This window comes from Mchenga conophoros, linkage group LG14 (assembly GCF_057382185.1).
Source record: "Mchenga conophoros isolate Kocher_MC1m ecotype Shallow Benthic linkage group LG14, M_conophoros_male_GT1.1, whole genome shotgun sequence".
NCBI lineage: Eukaryota > Metazoa > Chordata > Actinopteri > Cichliformes > Cichlidae > Mchenga > Mchenga conophoros.
The window spans coordinates 11957986-11982805 of record NC_140539.1 but is presented as its reverse complement, the minus strand read 5'-3'; the positions used below and the strand labels follow the sequence as shown (position 1 = coordinate 11982805).

Here is a 24820-nt window from a genome sequence, read left to right as displayed (position 1 = left end):
GAAGTGATGGATGGAGGGATGGAGAGGACAATAATGTGGGTGAGAGCAGCGGCAGATGAAGAAGGATGAGATGTGTGTAACGCTCGCGGGTTCGTGTGCGAGTGCGTTTGAGTGCCAGTGCTCCTTGCTGTTTTCACAGTGTGAGGGTGTTGTGTGTATCAGGGAGCCGGCAGGAGCAGATACACAGGAAGTCAGACAGTTTGGAGGCACATCCCTGCATCGCTGTCACTGTTTTGTGCAACAGCTCCAACACAATCTGCTGCTGCAGGCTTCTAACCATTAACCTCCTGTACGGGCAGCCTCGGCATGTCCATCACTGCTTTTTTGCCTTCAAACAGGGCAATCCTGAGGTCCTTAGGGAACAGCTATGAGTCAGATTAGAGGGAGAGAGCGCTTTGCAACATGGAGACATATCCTTTGAGTGTATCGCCCTTGTTAAAGAAAGCTATTAATACCTTCAGAAAGGATCTCGTGGGAAAAGCAAATTTGCATGTAAATTTGAAAAAGACTTATTTACATTTCAAATGCATTTATAGCTTCCATATTTATCACCCACATGGCTTGCACACTTATTTCATGAACCTGTGCACTACAGCGCGTGTGTGTGCTTATGGGTGCTTGTGTGAAATCGCACTTGGCGCAGTCGCTCCAGCAGGACGGGGATGCCCGCCAGTCTCTTGGCAGTCCTCTGGTAGTCACGGTAACGAAGCACGAGACGCACCAGCTCCGGATCTCTGGTACTCACTGCCTCCTGAAGAACTGAGAGGGAGAGTAAAACAGAACCAGTCACTCAGGCTTCATCTAAAATTTATGTACATGAACAATTTAAAGGGGGCAGTGAGAACTGCCAAAACTGAAGTGGGCCAAAGGAGAAGCTGGAACCACCAATTACTGCGTCTCACCCATCATTGATCAGCTGTCCTTACACTTGAACAGCACACTTTGTGAGTTGAACTATCACACACACGCTATATTATCTGGTGTGTGTATTTGTGTGACATTTTAAAGATGCAACGATCACACAGGCATGATGCTTGTTTGGTTAGCATGCTGATATAACGTCTTCCTTTGTTTCACACAGCCAGGCAAATAATGCAATGGAGAACTGCTCTTGGTAGCATTAGTTTCACATTTACAACTAGAAGAGCAGCTCTATTTTCTGGCCTAATGTAAAAAAAAAGAAGAAGAAGCAGTTTTACTAGTGTGGTATGCGTGAAACTTACTCTTGACAGGGCTACCACTGTGAGGGTAAGTGAGCAGGTAAAGGTAAACAAAATATATGGACTCAGTATTTTTCAACTATTGATTCATTGAAATAACTTAGATTCAGTGCACTGCACTTAAATCATCAACGTCAGGGGAGAAAAGCCACAAAAAAGAGAGGAGATGACAGCAAAAACAAGAAACTTAAGGTGAGATCATATTTTGGGCACAAATGGAAAAATAAAAGTTACAAAAAAGAACTGATTTCAAACTCCATTATCTTCCCACTGCAAGAGCACAAAACCAAATTTTAAATGTGCCAGCAGAGATGAGATTTTGGTTTTCATTTTCCAAACAAAAAAGGTGTACAAAGATGTACGATAAAATGTATTATAAGGTCACTAAGTTTCCAAAATGTACCACCACCCTCCAGATACAGCTTATGCATGCTGTGCACTGCTCGCATTACCACAAATAAACTCCACACAGCATGTGCACTCACTCACCTGTCCATCCGTTGCGGTTCTCCTTGCTAACGTCAGCGCCGTGCTGCAGCAGGACCCTGGCGCAGTCCAGGTGGCCCAGCGTGACAGCGAGGTGAAGAGGAGTACGACCGCGAGGGTCCAGAGACTCTAAATCGGTCTGGATGCAAAAATAGAAGGCGGAGGAAGATGTTAAAATCCTAAATGTATAAATTAAGAAGGATCTATTTGAGTAGGAATTGGGGTTACTTGTGTATCAATGTAATGCTCTTGTGGCTCAGATAGAGGAGTGGCAACAGAAAAACATATAATAGAGACATAACTGTGCCGGTAGCAGCAGAAAGATGCGGGGAGAGACAGGTGCTAATTGATCTGTCACCACTCCTACATGGCTGGGCACTACACTTCTGTACTCCACTTATTTTCTGGGCTGGATGTGTTGGGTTTGGGTAAACATAGAGTGTACTACCTGCTTTGTTAAACAGGCCTCTGGACACACAAACACAGCCACAAACACACGTATCACACAACATTTTATGTGTTATACTGTCTGCTGCTCCTGAACACTTGAAAAATAAAGTTTCAGAGAGTGTTCCAGTATGAGTCTTGGTGAAAAAAAAAACATGTGGGCAGGTAACAGAAATAAGCGTCTCTTTTCAACCTGCTGTGCAATTAAGCAAAAATATATAACCTACAGCCTCTTTGTCACCAAAAATACACTTTTTTTTTCTTAGTAAGCTTTTACAGCTTGAGGCTACACTTCAGCTCTCAGCTCTCCACTCTGAATTTAGAAGCATGTCAACAAGGCCTCATTAGGCAGCCATACTACATTAGTGTTAATCTTTTCACATCAATCATACCAGTGCTTTGATACAGAAAATTAAAAGGCAGGAGGCTTTTAAAGCCCTCAAATGTGAAAAGTGTGGTAGAAAGCAACTGCCAGTTTTAGATGCTCACAAGGCTAGCTCGCTGCAGCCTCTGCTATTTGGTACAGCTTTCAAACAAACAAATAAAGTGTTCCTGGAGTAAGAAGTAGGAAGTGTTACCTGCTTTATCAAGTCCCGAAACAAGCCTTGTGCCTAAATACACCCATCACTTCTCCTTCCCCTTTGGCTTAATCATTTTTTCCCTGCCTCCTTTGACTCAATCTGCCTCTCTTCTATCATTTTGTCTTTCAGACTGTCATTTGTTCAGCCCACCTCCTCCCCATCTTCTCATGCTGGCCATCCTCGTACAAGTCTTGACCACCAGAATCTAGACTCTATACTTTGATAAATCATGTTCAGTTCTTCCAAATGAGCTCTGCCTTTGAAATAATAATAATAAAAAAATCCCCACACATTTATGGCTTTCTTGACAAGTGTTAGGAGTAGAAAAGGTTACCCCTCAGCCTCCTGGAAGATGGTATCAGTTTAAAAATCCTTCATCGCTTTGTTCTCAAGTTTTAGCATTCACAAGATTTTCAGAATATTCGACCTCTGACCTTGGGGTCAAGGTCAGAGGTCAACTAGATGTGAAAAAACATTTAAATTAACTAAAATAAAAATAAAAAACAGAGTTTTGAAACAAAAAAATGAAAAGAGTTTGTGAACTTGAAAAAGTAATATGCTTAGTTTTAATATTTGTTAGTTTGGTAAAAGTAGCTACTACTCTGTGAGTAGATCGGGGTTGCCATTACTTATCTTTTGATAATGTGTGTGTGCTGGAGGTACACTAACAGGCCTGTCTAAGGGTATAAATGACATTAAGTAATAATAATAATAATAATAATACATTTTATTTAAATAGCGCCTTTCAAAGCACCCAAGGACACTGTACAACAGATAAAAACTGGAAATATACACAATGATAAAAATAGAAGATAAAAGTTAAAACATACAGAAATTTAAGAATAGGCCATTTTAAACAGATGAGTTTTGAGGGTGGACTTAAAAAGAGAGAATGAACTAATATTTCTGAGGTCCGGGGGTAGGGAATTCCAAAGTCGAGGGGCAGAGCAGCTAAAGGCCCTCCCTCCCATTGTGATCAGACGAGCAGAGGGAACAGAGAGAGAAAGAGAAGATGAAGATCTGAGGCAGCGGGATGGGAGCTTCATCTGTAATAAGTCAGAGAGGTACGGTGGAGAGAGAGAATGAATAGCCTTGAATGTATACAGAATTATTTTAAAATGGATGCGAAATTTGACCGGGAGCCAGTGAAGTTGCTTCAGGATTGGGGAGATGTGGTGGGTAGAAGAAGTCCTAGTAATAATACGGGCAGCAGAGTTCTGGACACGTTGGAGCTTGTTGATAGATTTTTGTGTAAGGCCCAATAATAATGAGTTGCAGTAGTCAATTCTAGAGATAACAAGATTATGGATGAGAATGGCAGTGGCGTGAGGTGTGAGGAAGGGGCGGAGGCGATTAATGTTACGGAGTTGGAAATATGCTGCACGTGTAATATTGTTGATATGTGAGTTAAAGGATAATGTGCTATCGAGAATGACACCCAAGCTTTTCACAGAGGGAGAGATAGGGACCAGCGAGTTATTGATGGTGAGAGAGAAATTGTTAATTCTGGATAGCAGTCGTTTAGTGCCAACCAGAAGAAGTTCCGATTTATTGCTGTTGAGTTTAAGAAAGTTGGAGGAGAACCAAGAATTAAGTTCAGCTAGACAGAGGATGAGGGAGGGTGGAGGAAGAGTAGAGTCAGGTTTGGTAGAGAGATAGAGCTGGGTGTCATCGGCGTAGCAGTGGAACTGAATATTATATTTACGAAAAATATGTCCGAGTGGAAGAAGGTAGATGATGAAAAGAAGGGGCCCGAGGACAGATCCCTGGGGCACCCCAGTGGATAAAGGAGAAAGCTGAGAAGTGAAGGATTTTAATTGAATGAACTGAGTGCGGTCAGATAGGTATGATTTAAACCAGGCTAGTGGAGTGTGAGAGAGACCAATAGAAGCTAATCTGCTAAGGAGAATGGGATGAGAGATGGTGTCAAAAGCTGCACTCAGATCAAGAAGGATAAGGATGGAGAGGAGACCAGAATCAGCTGCTATAAGAAGGTCGTTTGTTATTTTTATAAGAGCAGTTTCAGTGCTATGTAGAGGACGAAAGCCAGACTGGAACTGTTCGTAAAGGTTATTATCAGTTAGGTGAAGATGGACTTGTGAAGCAACTATTTTTTCAAGGATTTTTGAGAGAAATGGTAGATTGGAGATAGGACGAAAATTATTAAAGTTGTTGGGATCTAGACCAGTTTTTTTCAGAATTGGGGTAATAGCAGCAACTTTGAAGGAAGCAGGAACAGTTCCAGTGGTGAGTGAAGAGTGAATAATAGCAGATATGAGGGGAAGGAGAGGGAGTAAGCAGGCTTTGACGAGGACAGTGGGGATAGGATCGAGCTGGCAGGTAGAAGGCTTTGATTTATGGATGAGATCAGCAATATCAGCTAAGGATGGAAGTTGAAAAACAGAGAGGAAGTGAGAAGGGGGAGAAGTTAGGACAGAGAAGCTACATTGAGCATTAGGGTCCAGGTCTAAGTGTATTTTATGAATTTTATCAATAAAGAATAACATTAGAGCATCACAGAAGTTAGATGAATAGAGATGAGTGTATCATAATCCTGGTTTGTTGCTTGCAGCTGTAAGTAGGAGTCTTTCCTCTGAGTTTACTAAAAGCTGCAGCCTCTCAGTGTTACCTACAGGGTTTAGTATTTCCCACTGTTAAATATTTGCACATAATTTGCAAACGTGGAACATCCCACAGTGGTAAATCCCAAAGTTTTTATTTATCCACTTATTTATTTTTTACACCCAGGAAGGTAAGCTGTCACAAACACAGAGTTTTACATTTATATCTACTGCTCTGGAGGAAACTGTCCGTCCCTCTCATAGAACATCCCCCTTTTTTCTTACAGTGTTACTCCTTCAGCAGTTTTTACCGCACTGATCTTAGATCTGCCACCTAATTAAACAGAGCTGCTGATGCCCCATTTATCCACGGCCTTGGCAGATCCAAGGTCAGTTCAGGCAGTCTGCTGTGAGCTTGAATTTTAATTAAGGATTACTCTTGGACGTAAGAGCAGCATGTCTTGGAATCAGCACTTTCATAAAGACATTAAAGAGGCTATGAAAAAAAATCTTTCCAGGAATAAAAAAAAATAAAATAGTGAGTGTTGTTGTTATGGTGTAATTATATGTAATAGTAATACTGTGACGCTGTGCAGATCAAACCTAGGATAGTTCAAGACACTTACTAATCTAGAGCAGTGGAAAGAGTAAATGTGTTCAAGGAAATTTTTTGAGCAATGAATGAGGAAGCTGCCATTGATACTGCACTTGATGGATGATGTCCGAATAGAATATGACCCAAAGGAAGTCCAACACAGTCTAACTGCAGTTTCTGAGAAACGCACACTGTGAGCTTAGATGGGAAGTCAGTGGTTACATTAGCAATCAGTTACTGCGGCTCTCTGTTTGTCCTATTTGCAAGGGAAATGAAGAAAACCTGCAAACACAAATGTGGAGGGGCGGGGGAGATAGCAAGAGACACAAAGTCGCCAACAAGTAAAAAAAAAAAGACAAGTGTAATTACATGCTTTTAAAATGTTTTTGTTATGTGCTGGATTGAGTTTAGTAAAGCATAACTCAATAATAAGAATATGATACCATGGCTTCAGCCTGTTAATGGGTGGTCTATCTGCGCGATCTCTACATCTTTGCTTAACAGCTCTATGCGCTCTCCACAGCTCTTCCAAAAGCAACTCAGTAGAGAAAGAGTGGGAGATAAAGAGAAGGACACAAATAACGTGGGCAGAGAAATTTCTGTAGCAAGAGAAAGCCTGTCGGCAAAACTTTAACTAAGACAGGGGAGGACAGGGAGCAGGCTGAAGAGAAAGAAAGAGTAATGACGGCTCTCGCGAGTTACGGTGACACCAAACGAAGACGCGGGAGGAGGTGAGGACTGGAGAACAGGAGGGGAACGAGCGTTTGGAGGGAGACAACAACATGAGGGAGTCCCTCAGGAGCTGTGTAGGCTGGAGAATATAGGGAGCGTGCGAGGGGTGGATTATTACAGAAAAACATGGCGGAAAAAAGAGAGCAGTCAGCTTTGTTTTTGCGTGTGCTGAATAACGAACTGTGCATCATGCAAATGCAGCCATTTTCCATGCCGTGCATCTGTGTGCATGTCGAGCACAAGCACGGTGTTATGGGAAACTGTAGAGAGCTCGTGCAGCATAAACGTGAAGAGCAGTCAAAGTCACAGAACGGTCTGAAGTCAGGCTTCTGTCATGTAAACACAAAGAAGAAAGAGAAACAAAATAAAAGATGATTTGTGTGAAAACCAACCTCCTAAAATGGATTTTTTTTCTTTTTTTTGAAAGAAACCACACATATTTTTGTGAGCACATAAAATAGACAAAAAGTCAGAGACAAGAACCAGATGATGTTAGAGAAAATGAGATAAATGAAAGAAAGGAAGGGGGGTGGGGGCTACTAACGTCTTCATTTTGTTTTCATAAGACCCTTTTACTGTCTCACACCTGCTCTCCCTTTAAGTGTCCCTGTGTAATTTTGGTGATTATCAGTTTAAGCTTATTTTATAGCTCTACTTGATTTAATTTACTCTGGATACAACAGCTGAACAACAGCTGAAATGCAGCACAGAGGCAGAAAGAGAGACCAAGGGAGAGACGTGGGGGAGAAAGAAAGGGTGCTAATAAGGGAGAGGATAAACTGAAACATTTGGCAAGGTGGAAGGTGACAGAAACAGTGGTAAATAAAGTCAGGGAAGGATGCCAGTGGGGGTGATTACAGGCGAACAGGGGAATTTAGAAAGAGACAGGTCAGAGAGTGCAGGATGCAGCCAAAAAGCAGTGCACACAATACATAATGGGATTACAGAGAAACAGCAGGACAAAGCGCTGAACTTTCATGTAGATAATTCCTTTCTCCTAAGAGAGAAGAAGAATATATGCCCCTTAAGGCAATTTTGGCAGCCAAAGATAAGTTGGCCAAAGCCTCTGCTTTTGGCTGACACACACAGACGCACATTGGAGTGTCTCTAGCTCCTCCTCCAGGTGGCGGATACACATGAGGGTGGTCTACTCAAGGCTATTTGGGCTGAGCCCTTCCAGGCCCCATGGGTAAAGGCTCAGGCACCAGGCTCACGCTGACCAACCACTCCTCCAAGTGTCTGTGCCATGATGAGGCTCTTATGCTCTGTGCCTCGATTCTTTTCCCCTAATAGAGGCCATCAGAATAGCAACTCACCTAGTTTTTCTTGGAGGTCCTGGGGTAGACCCAGGGCAGGTTAAAGAGATTACACCACTTGGCTGGATTGGATGGATGGATGGGTATATGTCCCCCTGTATATTGTCATTGGTCACCCATGCTGCTAAACTGATTTGTGGGACAAAGAATTGAACTGAATTGAATTGAATTAAATTGAACTGAATTGGATAGATGGATAGGTGGATATGAAACTACACTCGAGCGCCCTCCTTTCCATTTGTTTTCCTATAGCACTTCTCTGTAATGCATTATACTAGGCACACAATATTATGTGCAAAACCCATTATGTTGGTAATTGGAAGTCAGTCTGAGTGAGCGTGACAAATCCCTGCAATCAGAGCACATCAGCCTCTTAGTGTTTAATAGTTAGCCTTATTGTTATTTTTGCACCTTATAAGTTAAGACTGAGAGCATAATAAACTTGCTGCCACACACATATTCTCACCAAAGGGTTTCTCTGCATCTTTCTAAAAGCCAAACATATATTTAAAAGGGCCATGCTCCCCCCATTACAGATCGACTGAAACAGCTTATCATCAGCTCTCCTTAATTTCTAACTAACGCGAGCAACGCGACACTTAACCCCTGTCAAATCTTCGACACAACACGACTCAATATGTGAGACATTTGTTGTGATGACACCTTCAAGCAGTACGAGAAAACAGCGTCAGTGTCATACTGTAGCAGCAGAGATTTGCTGCAGCTCATTTGGCCCAATTTGCATCAGAAGTAGCAGAGATAGGAACAAATTGTGACAGACAGTGCTCGGAGTTAGCAGAGCAAACAGAGCTATAATTCAAACTGTGAGTTTAAAGTAATGATCGTGACAGTAGAAAACATCAGTGATAGAAGACAGGAGCCATACGTAGACAAGTAGCAGTGACACAAAGATATCCACTGAGTGAGTCCATACACAGACACACACACACACACACACACACAAAGCTTGGAGCAACACTTAAGTCCACTTAGAGCTAATGTCCTCCCACGACGACATGCTGACCTGCAGACTTACTGACATACTTACTCATTCACATGTGAACAATGTTCAGCTGAAAAACAAAAGACGCACGCACACACACACACACACACACACACACACACACACACACACACACACACACACACACACACACACACACACACACACACACAGTCTGAGCTAAATCATGATGAACAACATTTCCTCTCCCCATTTACAAACTAGGAATTCTCAAGAGAAAATAGTTGTTTACTACTAATGGGCTTTTCTTTCTTGAGTGCAAACACACAGACACACACACAGATGCACGCGCACACACACGCACACACACACACACACACACACACAGGGCAGTCTAATTGCTCTTGTTTGACTTGTGTGATTCCGTAGTTACAGTAGGGACATTATGTCATCCCTACTAATCTCTGAGCTTCCACTCGTCATAACAAAATCACAATGGATGGTATATCGTGGTCATGTAAAGTTAGCGATGAAGGTGCTTGGCGCAAAAATTTCTCAGTTGACTAAAGGTAAGACTGTACTAAATAAGCTTTTCTAGTCCCTAAGGACCCCAAAGCACTTTACATAACCAGTCATCCACACACAGGTGATGGCAGCTACAGTGTAGCCACAGCCACCCTGGGGCACACTGACAGAGGCGAGGCTGCTGGACACTGGCGCCACCAGGCCCTCTGACCACCACCAGTAGGCAACGGGTGAAGTGTCTTGCCCAAGGACACAACAACCGAGACTATCCAAGCCAGGGCTTGAACCGGCAACCTTCCGATTACAAGGCGAACTCCCAACTCTTGAGCCACGATCGCCCGAGACAGTACGCTGTCACAGTATGTTGACATGAAACATGAGTAGGAAGCCTTTACAGCGAGACAGCATGCATAATAAAGACACTGGAGCTAACTGACATGAAATGGAAATGCAGCCATATTTAAAGTGATTCGAACAACCTGTGGTTTCCCTGCCAAAAAGCTTTCTGTGAAAAGAGTCAGCAGCAGGACACTAAAGGCCAATCAGCTATCAATAATAAAGGCTTAAATGACTAAAATTAAAATGAAAACGTTTTCTCTTTTGAGGGCTAGCCAAACAAGCAAAGCAAATGTCAGCTTATAGAAATTCATTGAATCTGGAGGACAGAGGGGGTTTGTGAGGGGTGGAGAGTCTATAAATGGTGGAGGTAAGTGAGCAGTCAGCTTTATTTGTGTGTGCTGAAAAGTGAACGACGGAGTGTCCAAATGCAGCCATGTTCTGACGCAACTTTGCTTGGTTCATACGTTCACTGCTTTTCCTCTGTCGTGCTCTTCAAATATATAATTTCTGCACAACCAGGCCATGCTTTCTGTACTGTAGTAACACTAATGATCCTACCATCCCCATCATCCCATCCTTCCTGTCTACTTGCTCCCATTTTCCTTATTAGTTCTCTAGCATATATACCATTTTTACTTTGAGTCTTATTTTTGCTTCAGCTGCTTTTGTAAGCTGTTACAAAAGATCTGGTTTATCTAGCCTAGTCATGGTTTTCTGCCTCTGTCATCATCAGTCGGGAATGTAATGCCAAAATAAATATACGAGACTTCAAGGTAAAGGTAACATCTACTTTCTCAAATACTGAAACTTGACCTTAAACCTAAAACTTCCCCTATGACCTGTGACCTGTCGGTTATTACAAGGTTAAGATAAGTTGTCTACTGCCACATTCATGGTCACTTTTCCAGATACACCTAACCAGCATGGTCGCTGGTGCCAGACAGATGGATCTGAGAAAGTCATTAACTGTTGGTCTTTGGGGATTTTCCCACACAACCATCTCTAGGGTATACAGAGCTTCATGCCTCGTTGATACCAGAGGTCAGAGGTCAATGACCAGACTGGTTCGAACTGATAGGAAGACAACAGTAATTCAAATAACTTGTTATAACCAAAGTATACAGAAGAGCATCTCTACAGCTGCAGAAGACCACACTGTAGTGGATTTTTGTATGACATGTATACCTATATATCTAATGTGGTGGATTTGTACCTATATATCTATCTGAATATATATATACTGTAACTTTCATGTAGAGTTTTAGGCACACGGTGACACACACACACACACGCACACAATAAATGTTACATGGTATCAGAGATACTGAAAACAACATAATGAGATCACTGTCATGTACACACACACACTATAAACCTACACTGGAGTGTTTATTTTTATGTAATGCATTTAACTCATATATTTGATGTAGTTAGGTCAAGTATTATTCACATGAATATCACAAGATTATCACAAAAACTATGCTATTTGCTGTACTAATGTGTGACCTTTGACCATGTTGTGACCTATTGTCAGAAGGCAAAGCAAAGGGTTAACCTAGGGGTGTCACTTTGGGCCGGGCCCTCAGCCAGAGCCCTGCCTGAACTCTGGCCCGTACTTGACCCTGCACCTGCTGTTCCTGGGCTCGTGGGAAAGTTACTCAGCAGCAGGAGGTGGGACTACTGGTACCTTTAAAAGGGGGCCTGGGAAAGCCCTCAGGGCTTTTTTCTGCTGTCTGTACGTGGGGTTGGTCCCTACCTGCATGCGCTTACGGCGAACACCCTAGGGGAGCTTTGCTTTTCCTTCTGTTTTGCTGAGCTGCACTGTTCAATAAAACAGCTGCCATAGAACTTTGCTCCTCTCCTGTAATTTTTGTGTTTTTGACTTTAATTGAAATTGGAAAGCTGAGATCCACCTATTGCTAATCTGAAGAATTGCTCTCAATTGTGACCACCACAACACCGGGTGCCACTCTGTCAGCTAAAAACAGGAAATTGAGCCTACAGTTTGCACAGACTCACCAAAGTTGAACAAAAATGGGAAACAACTTGCCTGGTTTGATGACTCACGATTTCTGCTGCAACATTCTGATGGTAGGGTCTTAATTTGGTGTAAACATAATGTGGGGGATATTTTCTAATGAACACTTTGGGTCCATTAGTACCAAGTGAACATCATTTAAAAAAGAAACAGCCTACGTGAGGATTGTTGCTGAACATGCCCATCCCTTTATGATGACAGTATGCACCAAGTCACAAAGCTCAAATCATCTCAAACTGGTTTATCGAACATTACACTGAGTTCACTGTACCCAAGTATCACAGTCACCAGATCCCAGTCCAATAAAGCACCATTAGGAGATTCATATCATGGATGTGCTCCTTGCCAATGTGCAGGAACTGTGTCATGCTATCATCATAGTATAGACTATAGTTTCTGAGGAGGATTTCCATCACTTTGTTCAATCTATGTCACAAAGAATTAAGGTAGTTCTGAAGGAAAAAGAGGGCCACAACAGGTTTTTTACCGTACAGATGCGAAAGTTGTATCATAAAATAAAATGCAACCAAATAAAGATTACTGATTAATTGTCCATATCAGGTGTATCTTGAAAAATCTACTACTGCTGCTACCGAAGAAACACGCATGTGGTTATTTGCATAGAGAGATCCAGTCTCACTTCCTCTGGGAACTACCGTGTAACCTGTCACTTTTGCAATATTCCTCATGTGCACTTTCTAAGATCCTGGTCTTTTAGAAAAGAAGGAAGTGTCATCATCAGCGCCATGTCAAACCGTTTGATTTCATTATGAGAAGACAATCATCTCATTACGATGGCACTGTTGACAGATGAAAACTTCATACATTTGTAATGAGATGTAGGGACTCTGGTTTTGGCAGCTCCGCATGTCTTTGCATACAATTTTGAGCCAGTGTAGATTTTTCTTCCATGCCTTTATTTTCTTAACATCTGTGTATGCCTTCTTTTTTTTACTCTTTGTTGCAGATCTGTTTTTCCATTTTTTCTATTTAATCTTTTGCATCATCCACTGATTATTTGCCTGTTTTGATTTTTTCCTTCTCTCTTTCTTTCTCCTTAACCCATATCTGCTCTTTATAACCAAACTATACTCTTTTGTGCTTTCCCCTCTAACCCCTTCTTTTTCATTTGTTCCTGCCCTCCCATCAACAGAGAGCTCAGTGGAAGTTGCATTATTGATAGGCATCTCTGTCTGTGGCATCTGCTCCTTCTCTCACTACTCTCTTTTCTCCCCCTCTCTCCCTCGTTCCATGTGTGCCTGGCCTGACGCAGCTTGGCAGGTACTTAGGCCAACATCAATCTTTCATGCAAACACCACACACACACACACACACATACAAAGTGTGCATATTCACAAACAGCAGCCCTCTCAAATGTTTGTGCGCGGGGCGCATAGGAACAGAGGGTGGGAAAGGGAAAAAGGAGTGTAAAAATAACTTTTCCTCCCCTTGCCCTCTTTCTCGCCTCTGCGATTCTCAATCCAGAGGAGGCTCAGAGAAACGCTACACTCCCACAAAACCCTGATTTAGTCTCATCATAGCAATGCTTCCAAAATAAATAAAAGAGACAGTACAAAACCTGCGTCACAGGTGACACGACGAGTAAAACGACCGGTGAAGAGGGCTCCCCGCAGAACAACAAAACCTCTACAGAAGTCTCACACTCTTCTAAAAAAAACAGTTGCATTTCATTTCTACTTGTGCAGGCGCATGCCGTGAATTCTAACAGTGGAAGTAAGACCAAATCATCAAGTGAAGACGGTGACCTACTTTTCAGCATATCTAATGTTTCTCTGTTTCACTGAGCTTAGCCTGTTCATTGTCAGCTATAATCTCTCAACAGGTTAGATCTGCAGACAGACAGGAAGACATGGGGCAGGAATCAAGACAGCGCGAACAGTGTGGGATGCCAGTGGACCTGCCAGCGTGGCAACAGGAGCAAATACAAAGCCTCTGTGATGGTTATCTAAAGGTGCTGACACCTTTTTGTTTGAGCTAGCACATGTCACCAAAACACCAGGAAGTACACGTGTGTGGAGGGACAGCACTGCGTTTGCATAAGACACAGGCATAATCTTCTGTTTGAATGGCAGCGTCAGTGCATATGCTATAAATGAACATAATCACATAATGTCGCCTACTGGAGTGAAACAGCCACAGCTGTCACTTTCTTTCTTTGGTGAACGTGTGTGTGTGTGTGTGTCAGCTTTTGAATTATGCAGCAATGTCAGGTAAACCTGGTGGCGTGGCAAGAGACGGCTGCACTGAGCTCTTGCTCATGTTGAGAGCAAAGGGCTGTTTTTTTGTCATTGTTGTTTGTGTACATCATTCATTAGCATCTGTCAAATTCAAGTGCCTTGGATTTGCTAAAATGGATGAAAAACAGCATAATTAGCAATGCATCTCGAAACCAAGCTGCAAAGCAGCACAGCAAATCCATATATTTAGATTTGCCACTGTCACGGTTCTGATTTGGTTCAGTATCCTGAATCATATTTGGAAATTACTGAGACGAGTCTGGACGTGTCACATCTGGATGACAACACATCCAGACCTTTGGAATGGAGTCCGAAGGTCTGGATGTGTTGTCATCTATCACTGCATTTATATTCATGGTTGTGCACTGAAATCTGAGACTCCTGTGTTCATGCCGTTCTTGCCGTTCTAACAGCACATTCACACACATTTATCCAAATATGTATCCAAGCAGAGAAGCCCAGACCTCCCTCTCCCCAGCCACCTCCTCCAGCTTATCTGGGGGAACACCAAGGTGTTCCCAGGCCAGCCGAGAGATATAATCTCTCCAGCGTGTCCTGGGTCTGCCCCGGGGCCTCCTCCCGGTGGGACATGCCCGGAAAACCTCACCCAGGAGGCGCCCAGGGGGCATCCTTGTCAGATCCCCAAACCACCTCAACTGTCTCCTTTCGATGTGGAGGAGCAGCGGCTCTACTCTGAGCCCCTCCTCAATGGATGAACTTCTCACCCTATCTCTAAGAGAGAGGCCAGCCACCCTTCAGAGGAAACCCATTTCCGATGCTTGTATTCGTGATCTCGTTCTTTCGGTCACTACCCACAGTTCGTGGCCATAGGTGAGGGTAGGGACGTAGACGTAAATTGAGAGCTTTGCTTTTACACTCAGCTCTCTCTTCAACACAACACACCGGTACAGCATCCGCGTCACTGCAGTCGCTGCACCAATCCGTCTGTCGATCTCCCGCTCCCTTCTCCCATCACTCGTGAGCAAGACCCCTAGATACTTAAAGTCCTCCACTTGGGCAGGGTCTCGTCCCTGACCCGGAGTGGGCACTCCACCCTTCTCCGGCTGAGGACAATGGCCTCAGATTTGGAGGTGCTGATTCCCACTGCTTCAAACAACGCTGCGAACCGTTCCAAGGCGAGCTGGAGGCCATCACCTGATGAAGCCAACAGGACCACATCAGTGTACAAATATGTATGGACACTGTAATTCTTCAAATATGTAATGTGTGCTGTTAGCTTAATTAAGAGCTAATTTCACCATTGCTAACAATATCTTGGAAGCCCAGTTATTTGAGGGACAGCAGCTAAACTTAAAGAAGGGAGTTTAGCCCCAGTTTGTGATACTCTGTAGAAAACACCACATACTAACCATGATTAAACAATCCTTACTATACTATTATGAGAAACAGGTTACCATGGTAACCTCTTCCATAATGAAAACAGCAAATTTAAGGTGGTTGTTTGAAGAATTAAATTCTCGACCTAACCTAAAAATTATAATCAAAGAGTGCAAAACCCTAAATATGTCTAAACTCTAAAAATAAAGTTACATTTTTATCCAGTTTTCCTTTGAAGGTTGTGATTGCATCTTCAGGAATTCTCCTGGGGGCTTTTCTAGTAAGTATAGGTGCAGAGGGGAACATGGATTTGACTGACAAAGCAGCCTTAAGTCTTAATATTCTCTTTCCTACCGTGCTTCACTACACCTTGCTAGTACTGGGCTGGAGCCCCTTTGCCTTATTTTAATGGCATAGATACAACAACGTGCACACAGAGTTGCTGCAGATTTGTTCCACCACATCCTAAAGGTGTTCTATTAGACTGATATCTGGTAACTGTACAATGAACTCGTTGTCATGTTCAAGAAACCAGTTTGAGATGATAAAGTGTGGTCATAAGGGGATGGATATGGTCAGCAACAGTCCTCGGGTAGGCTGTGGTGTTGTGGTGTTGGTGCTCAGTTGGTGCTAACAGGCCCAAATTATGCCAGGAAAATGTCCTCCACACTATTACATCATTTTGGGTTGTTTACGCCAAATACTGACCATCTGAATGTTGCAACAGAAATCGAGAGTCATCAGACCAGGGAAGGCCTGAGGAAACTGTACCCTCAGTTTCCTGTTCTTAGTTGACAGGAGTAGCACCCAGTGTGGCCTTCTGCTGCTGTAGCTCATCTGCTTCAAGGCTCCACATGTGCATTCAGAGATGCTCTTCTGTATATCTTGGATATAACGAGCAGTTATTTAAGTTACTGTTGCCGTCCTATGAGCTCAAAGCACTCTCACCATTCTCCTCTGACATCTGGCAATAATAAAACATTTCCACCCAAAGAACTGACACTCACTGGAGGATTCTCTGTAAACCACAGAGATGGTTGTGTGGGAAAAATCCCAGCAGATCAGCAGTTTCTAAACCACTCAGACCAACCTGTCTGGCATCAACAACCATACAACATTCAAAGTGACTTAAATCACCTTTCTTTTCTGATCCTCCCTTTGAACTTCATCAGGCTGTCTTGACTGTATCTCAATGCTTTGAGTTGTTGCCATGTGATTGGCTGCTACATTTGTCTTAAAGAGCAGCTTAATAGGTGTACTTAAAAAACTGGATGCCACTCAGTTGTAGCTGCTTAGACAGATGGATTACTGAACGGGGGAGGTTGCAGGCTGATGAGGCTCTCCAGCCAGTTTTATTTTCATTAGAAGCTTGGCAGCATAAATTCCTGATAATTCAATTCAAATCACCAATTTTCCAATTTGCTTTTCTTACAAGTCCTCAAATTGTTTTCAGATTTCAGACTGGCCTTGTCAAGAACATAAGTGGAACATAACCGCATAAAAAGTATAGTATTTAAAATAATCTAAAGAAAACTAGCACCTTCCCATGTGGGCTCATGAGCCACCTAAATGTTTTCCTATCGAAAGCCAGAAAATGTCGACACTGAAGCGGTTTAGCTATTCAGAAGAGGGAATGCTTTCCCATTTCTCGAGGTGATTCACAATAGTAATCAAGAGAAGCATCAAAACATCCTCCTGAGGTTCAAGTCTTTTTGAACTGTACTGCATTATTAAGCCCTGCTTTTACATGTCTGCCTAACAAAGACAACTAAAGTTTGTTTTATTGTATTTATTGTCTATCACTAATACACTCTCTTTGCACTCTCTATTTGTTAAAAGCTTTCAGCAGCCTAACCAGCAGACCTGGGTATCAGTTCCCTCATCTGCAAATGGTTACTGGACTTCCTGACCAACCGCCCCCAACATGTCCGGCTGGATAACCGCTGCTCATCTACCATCACAATGAACACCGGTGTACCACAAGGCTGTGTGATGAGCCCTTTCCTCTACTCCCTCTTCACCCACGACTGCAGACCTGCTGATGGTTCCAACACCATCATTAAGTTTGCAGATGACACCACGGTGATTGGCCTCATCAGTGACAACGATGAGGCCGCCTACAGGGAGGAGGTGGATCGTCTGGCTGAGTGGTGCGACAGAAACAACCTGATGCTTAACACCGAGAAGACCAAGGAGCTCATCGTGGACTACAGGAGGAATGCTGACCCACATCCACCCATCCACATTAAGGGGACGGCTGTGGAGCGTGTGAGCAGCTTCAAGTTCCTGGGAGTCCACATCTCCGAGGATCTCACCTGGACGACCAACTGCTCCAAGCTGGTCAAGAAGGCTCACCAGCGCCTCTTCTTCTTGAGGACTCTGAGGAAGAACCACCTGTCCTCAGACACCCTGGTGAACTTCTATCGCTGCACCATCGAGAGCATCCTGACCAACTGTATAACAGTCTGGTACGGGAACTGCTCTGCCTCGGACCGGAAGGCGTTGCAGAGGGTCGTGAAAACTGCCCAGCGCATCGCCGGAGCACCACTTCCTGCCATAAAAGACATCTACAGGAAGCGGTGTCTGAAAAGGGCTGGGAAAATCATCAAAGACCCCAGTCACCCATCACATGGACTCTTCACCCTCCTGCCCTCTGGGAGGCGCCACAGGAGCCTCCGGACTAAGACCACCAGGTACCAGAACAGCTTCTTCCCCACAGCTGTCAGACTCCTGAACTCTGCCTCCTGACATCTGACCCACGTTAAACTCATGGACTGAACATACACACACCCACAATGGACAACTGTACCCTCAAACACACAATAATAACATGGACTGAACCACCACTCACAACCACTAGCACTTTATATAGCCTCTGTAGAAACTATCTACACCCTCACTTATCTTAACTGCACTACTGTATAGCTCTGTGTAAATAATCATTCTGTACATTCGATAATCTTTAATCCTACAACTGTTTACAACTTGCATAGTTCCCATTTCTGTATAGCTGTATATCCCAGATTCTGTAAAGTTATTTATTTCATATTCTGTATAGTTTTTCATATTTATATCCTGTTCATATCCTGTACATAGCTTGTACTCACTACAGCCTGTACATACTTATAGTTATAGAATATTCACAACATACTTCATACCGTGTACATTATAACATAATAGACCCATTTCTGTAATATACTCACATATCTATATTATTGCTAATATATATTGTAATATATCTATATCACTAAAGCACTTCTGGATGGATGCAAACTGCATTTCGTTGCCCTGTACCTGTGCATGTGCAATGACAATAAAGTTGAATTCTATTCTATTCTATTCTATTCTAAGTATGACCCAACCCAGCATACGTGGCCCCTGAAATCTGGAATTGGATTTTTATTACACAGAAGAAAAAAGGGTAGGGTGGGTTTGATGGATGGATACTTGGGAGATAACGAGGGGTGGAAAGCACTCGGGAAAGAGGATAAAGACAACTTTAGACATTGAGGGAAATGCGACTTGGGAAGAAGGAAGAGAAGTATGTGCTCGTAGTCAGGTGCGATCAGATAGCAGCTGCTCAGCATAAAGATTCCGGCCTATAGTGAAGCCAATGAACCCGAGAGCCTTAATTTATGGCTCCATTCCCCTCAAGCTAGCACTCCGGCATAAGATTTTATAATACTGATGTAACATTAGTACCTCGCCAAGGGCATCATAATCAAACCAGCTCTGATAGGAGGGGGGGGGGGGGGGAAGCAAAGAGGTGCAGAGAAGACAAGAAACAGCAACAGAGAAATCTTTCTGTCATTTCCTGGCTTTGTCCTAAGATAGACCATCACTCCTTACATGGCCCTGTTCTTTTTCAATTACGCTGCACTTCTGCACAACCCAAACAGAGTCTGCTCATGGTCAAAGTCTGTCATTATTTCCTCCCCACCTCCTCTTCACTTCTCTGCTCTCTGTCTTCACTCCTGTCATTACCTTGTTTGTGCCTCCGCTCCTCGGTTCAGACTGTCAGTGTTTGCCTCCTTGATTTCCAATTCCGCCTCTCGTTACCCAGCCGGCTGTTAGTGCACTCCTTAACTCAAAGCTGTGGTAAAAAAGCGGCTAAGAATCTCACCCCAGGATCTCTCATCCTCTCTTTTTTTCTTTTGTAACCCACCGCTGCTTGTTTTTCCTTCTTATTTTCCATCTCCTTCTTTTTATTGGTGGTTTTATCCAAGGTCAGCTGGCATTTATTGTACCATTCCCAATCTTACCTAACCTGTTATCTTCTCACAAACGATACCTGTACATGCATGCTACACTCTAATAGTGGAAGTCTTGCAAAAAATCCATTTAAGAAAAAAAAGAAAGAAAAAAAAGACAGCTTGAGTTTCATGTTAAACCATCCAGTCACTGCATTACAGGAAGGAAATAAGACTGTGGACCGAATCAGTGCCGGATATTTGATGTATGCACATGGCGAAATGATAAGTCTGATCATAGATTACTGAGGTGTAACGCAGAGGTCAGTGATATTACACTGTTCTGCAAAATACTGTCTTTGTTATCTGGGCCGTATCATTTTAATTCCTCTCATATGACACTATGAGAACTGGGAATATGCTTATGCCTCTAATATTCTTTAGCACGCCTCTTAAGAATCATTGGGTTTATCATGCATGTTTGACCAAGGTATATTATTTTTTTGTTATCTGTCTGATGTCACACACACAAATCTTGAAATCCGCAATCATTCCGGCAATTTCTGGTGGCTTACTGCAGCTAGAGCCCGCTACTACAGTGTGAGAAAGTTACTGTATAAAATTGGTTTTCAGCAGATCTGCTCTCCAAAGTGCAGTGCATACAAGATTTAACCTACTACCTATATCTTTACATTCACACTTTTTTTTTGTTTTTTTGGTCAAACACTTATGTTTCCTCCTCTGTGTTTCCTCTCATTTGGTTGCCCTAGCTGGAAACTATCACACTAGGCCAGTGAGCAAAAGTAGGTTAGTGGCCTTGATTTTCACTTCAGCAATATTCCATATCTGAGCATGGAAATCAAAGTTCACGCCAATAAATCTCAAACAGTGTCCTGCTTTTGAGCAGCAGGGCAGGCCAAGTAGGTCTCGGACAGACTAGGCAACCTTGGGCTCAAGTTTACTCAGGCAGGGATTTTAGAAGTTTGGGAAAAATGAATATAAAGTTAACTTGAAGTATTCAACCTCCATCGCTGTCTGCAGTTATTACAAAAAAAGACAAAATTTTTAAAAGTCCTGTTTTGTCCCCTCCCGTGGAAGTGCCACAGCTATCTAGAATACTTCCCGACACCTGAGATCAACATCACTAATGTGCTCGCTTGAGTGTTTCACAGGTTTGTGACTGCTAGAAGCTGAGAGTCCAAGCTTGCTGCATGCAGGCTGTCCTAGTTTAGGCGGCAACACAAGTACTGCAACTGGGTTCTAGGAGTTGATTGTATAAAGCATACCAAGTAATGCATCACAAATGAGTTCATGGATATAATGCTAATTCTTAAAGCTGACATTGGTTTATAAAACGAGGAAAAGGTTTGCAGGATTGTATAACATAATCCGCATGAGCATACAATCACATGAAGAGACATTTTGCTGTAGTTTGCGACCTGTCACCACATACACGTTGAGCTTTAGACTCTGAGAAAACACACCTGGTGCTGGCAGGGAAAATGCAAGGAATATGTGGGAAAAAAATCATTATGTTCTTGGAAATATCTTTAAAGTTATATTCTAATATAAGCAAGGAGAGAAAACAGACTGTAATCTTACCACTGTTTTAAATTTCATATACACCTAGGGTGCATAATGACAGTTGGTAGACATTGCCCAGTGTACTGTAACTGAAATAAAGTGCAATAAAAATAACTTGCAACTGGAAGATGATCAGCTGTGCTTATTTACTAAAGTTCATTTGCACATTTAGCACTTTGTTTGCTCTAATGCAGTAAAAACAAGTAGCAGACGATCTGGTTGGATTAGTTTAAAAAGAAAAAAAGAAAAAAAGTAGGAGGTTCCAATGCACAGCAGAAGAGGAATAAAAATTTGCATTATAAAATATTTATGGATACAAGAGTTCCTGAAAAATGAATTACTATGGAGCTATGAGGGCAAATTTATTGAGCCTGTGTAAACCAAACCTGGCCAGAAGTTTCTGTTTACTGACCGTGATGTGAAATATTAGCTACAGTAAAGTAATGTGTTAATATTTAATACTTCATTAACACACTTAGATGGTGGCAAAATAAATACAATAATAATATATGGTATAAACTATATGAGCTGCCTACTGTTGCCGAATTATAGGCACGAGGGAGGGACGCACAAAGTACAGAAGTAATGCAAAGACAGTTAATAATTACAAGCTAGAGGTATATCATTAGCGAGCTACTTTCATAAAAAGGTGCGAGCAGGTCAGCATCTACCTGTGTTGCTTGACATTGGCCATTAGAAATTCCATTATTATACATTACAACAGTGAGATGCTTGAAAGGCAGATGTGTCTCTTTCAGGAAATGGATAAAATGTTTGTAGTCCTTCCCGCGACTGGGTTGTTGTAATGATTCTCACTGCGTCACCTTAAATTTCCCAGCGTTTCCCAGTTAGCAGGAATACTTAATGCAATGAGATTCATCTTCAGGGGACCATGAACAACTGCTCTGCACTTAAGTGTAACGCAGTCTATCCAATACAATCCATCCAATATTTGTTAGGGCATTTCTGAGTGTGAAACCGACCAATCAATGGCCCACTGACACTTTCATTGTTTAAGAGACCCTGCAAGTGTAGCTACTGACTGAAGATGCACACCTTTGCTTTAAATGTATAAATCTTGACATTTGAAAATATGAGACAGTCTCCCAGGTTAGCAACTAATCCAGTTTTTGAGTGAACACCTACTCGACTGCACATGTTTGGCTAGGTATGTTTTCTCTGTAGAGTTTGAATAATCGTCATAATAAGAAGTGGAGCATTGACGGCCTGTTACATTTTTGGAGCAGATTCTTTAAAATTGCAAGATAGTGCATTGACTAAGAATGAAGAGCGCTTTCTCAGAGTGAGTGCCCTTCCAGTTTTAATTAAGCCCTCAGCCAGCAGCCAGGGTTTGAAAAGTTTTTGTCTCCTCCGCCTCAAGAGCTCACATGATTCATTTTCATCTCCTCTATGCATGAAACGCAGTGACTATGTCACCTCTAGCCCTGACTTGACTATGAGAGGTCTGTTCTTAGAGCCTCTTAACTGCGAGGTGTGCCATGTGTTTTGCAATAGTTATTATTATGGTGAGGATTTAAATGTAACATGTCATTCCCACAATCTGTTACTGTAAATGCAGGGAACTGTGGTGAACTGACAGCTGACCATTTTTGGTCTAAAGAAATGGCTCCCCAGGTTATGATTTTATAACCACATGAAGGTGAGGGTGTGCATGCGTAGGCAAGTGTGCGTAAATGTGTGCACACACGTGTAGAAATATGATGGCTTGAGCAAGATGCAAGCAGTTCTCCTCTGTATTTGTTTGAATTCACAAGCATCTGTTCACATGACACACCGTGTTATTCTTATCGTGTTATCTGGTCCCTTCCTTTTTACCGCTGTGACAAATATCCATCCATTACTGTATGTCTCATATTTGGAGACCATAGTGTATCTTAATGGTTCTATTACTGTATTTACTGTGGTCGCTGGCAACTGTTCGCCCACATGCTACAGTATCTGCATTGTCTCACCCACTCACAAAGGGTTTAGGTGCTGGTGGGAAGGTGGAGAGCCTACACTTTTGAGTAGATAACAATAAAGCTGCTTAAACACACACACACACACACACACACACACACACACACACACACACACACACACACACACACACATTTCAACCCCATGAGGTTTCACTTTGATTTTCCTTTTTTTCAGGAATAAACTCCTGACACAACTTCCTATACATATTTACATTACAGGGAGGCTGGGTATTTCCGGTACCTATGCGCAGCACAGACCTGACATGTATAGCCTGTTGTGACACACTGTGGTTTACAAAATGAATGGCAATAAGAAAATATCACAGACTCGAGAGCACGATACGGTCCACAAGTGTCACCCTCCACCCTATAGCAATTAACTGCGTTAATACCGGCAAGGTTCTTGAATAAGGTGGTCCGTGGATGGCAGCTTCTCCGCCACTATCTACAGCTATGGATCGACATACCTAATAATCGCCTGTAAAATAGCTCTATATATGGAACGAAAAAAATATGTTTGATCGCCTTTCCACCCCCCTCACCGTCTCACCTGCTCGTTCCTTGCAAGCTCCTTCTCCAGTTGTCGGTGTTTGTTGTGCCACACCAGATAGTGGATAGGATAACGACTCTTCTCCGGAGTTTTCTTAGCAGAAATCATCCTCGGATCATAGTTTGCCTCCTCCTCCTCTTTCTTCACTGTGGATCGCAAGAATACTTTGTCACAAATTTACGCTATACAATTAATCCTATCATCCTGCATCAGCGGTGATGCCCAAAGGCGTGTAGGGGCAACCTTACGCGTCAGAAACAGTGAATGGCTCCCTGCTCGCTCTGCTTAGAATAAACGCCAAAGCCCCATGAAATCATTTAGAAATAAAGATAAGGGGGGAAAAAGCCCTCCCTTGATTGTGTCAGTAGATTGGGTTACACCTTTATTCCTTATCTACCCGTTCCTCCTCCTCTCGCTTTCTCTTCCTCGCTCTCTTTCTCCCCTGCCTACTCTAACGCGTCTATCCTCCTCTCCTCCCATCCGGTGGTGACTGAGAAAGATGCATTGACAAGCTGCAATGAAATGGGCGCATACTCAGCCAATCCGCTGTCAGGGCTCTGATAAAACACATGCCTTGTGAAAAAGAAAAAAGAAATCGAAATGATGCGTTTAAAGTGAACCAGGCCCACATAGCATAGGAGTGTTATAAAGGAGGTGTGGGCGTACTGTGGAGAAGGCTGGGGAGCGCACGACATGACAGCAAAAGACAAAATTCATCAAAGTTGAAATGAAAGCCTACCTTCTTGATTTTTTTCAGTTCCTCTACTCTTATTCTGCATTATTTTCATGTCGACACGACAGAAAAATGAAACAGATAAATCCAATAAATCAATAGCACTTTAATGTTTCATTTGACTGCTAAAGCTGCTCAGCCATTGAAGGTTGGGTGATCGCGATACTTCTGCTTAAATGGAGCAATGTGTTTCTTATATCCAATATCTGATTAACATCTAGTAACTTTTCTGTCAGCATGAATTTTAGATTGTGATTAAGTCCCATTCTACAGAAACCACCTCACTTTTAAGAACATAAGGTTATCATCACGCCCTGTCCCTCCCTGTCCTAAGTTGTCGGGATGGTGTGTGTGTGTGTGTGTGTGTGTGTGTGTGTGTGT

General features: G+C 42.7%; 1 protein-coding gene across 4 annotated transcripts in view; it reads right to left on the bottom strand.

Annotated features, from left to right (window-relative positions):
* The window catches only part of ankrd13b (ankyrin repeat domain 13B), a 45025-nt gene that overhangs the window by 18621 nt on the left and 1584 nt on the right, over positions 1-24820 (bottom strand). The window contains exons 1-4 of one of the 4 annotated variants that reach the window (XM_085245267.1): positions 23955-24542; positions 23707-23852; positions 1710-1845; positions 635-759 (exon numbers count right to left, since the gene is read on the bottom strand). In XM_085245267.1, coding sequence (XP_085101393.1) covers positions 635-759; positions 1710-1845; positions 23707-23814 — 369 coding nt within the window. In that variant the 5' untranslated portion in view covers positions 23815-23852; positions 23955-24542. Of the gene's footprint in view, positions 1-634; positions 760-1709; positions 1846-23706; positions 24545-24820 lie in introns of those variants that run through there. The other 3 variants (XM_085245268.1, XM_085245270.1, XM_085245269.1) reach the window with 3 other exon arrangements.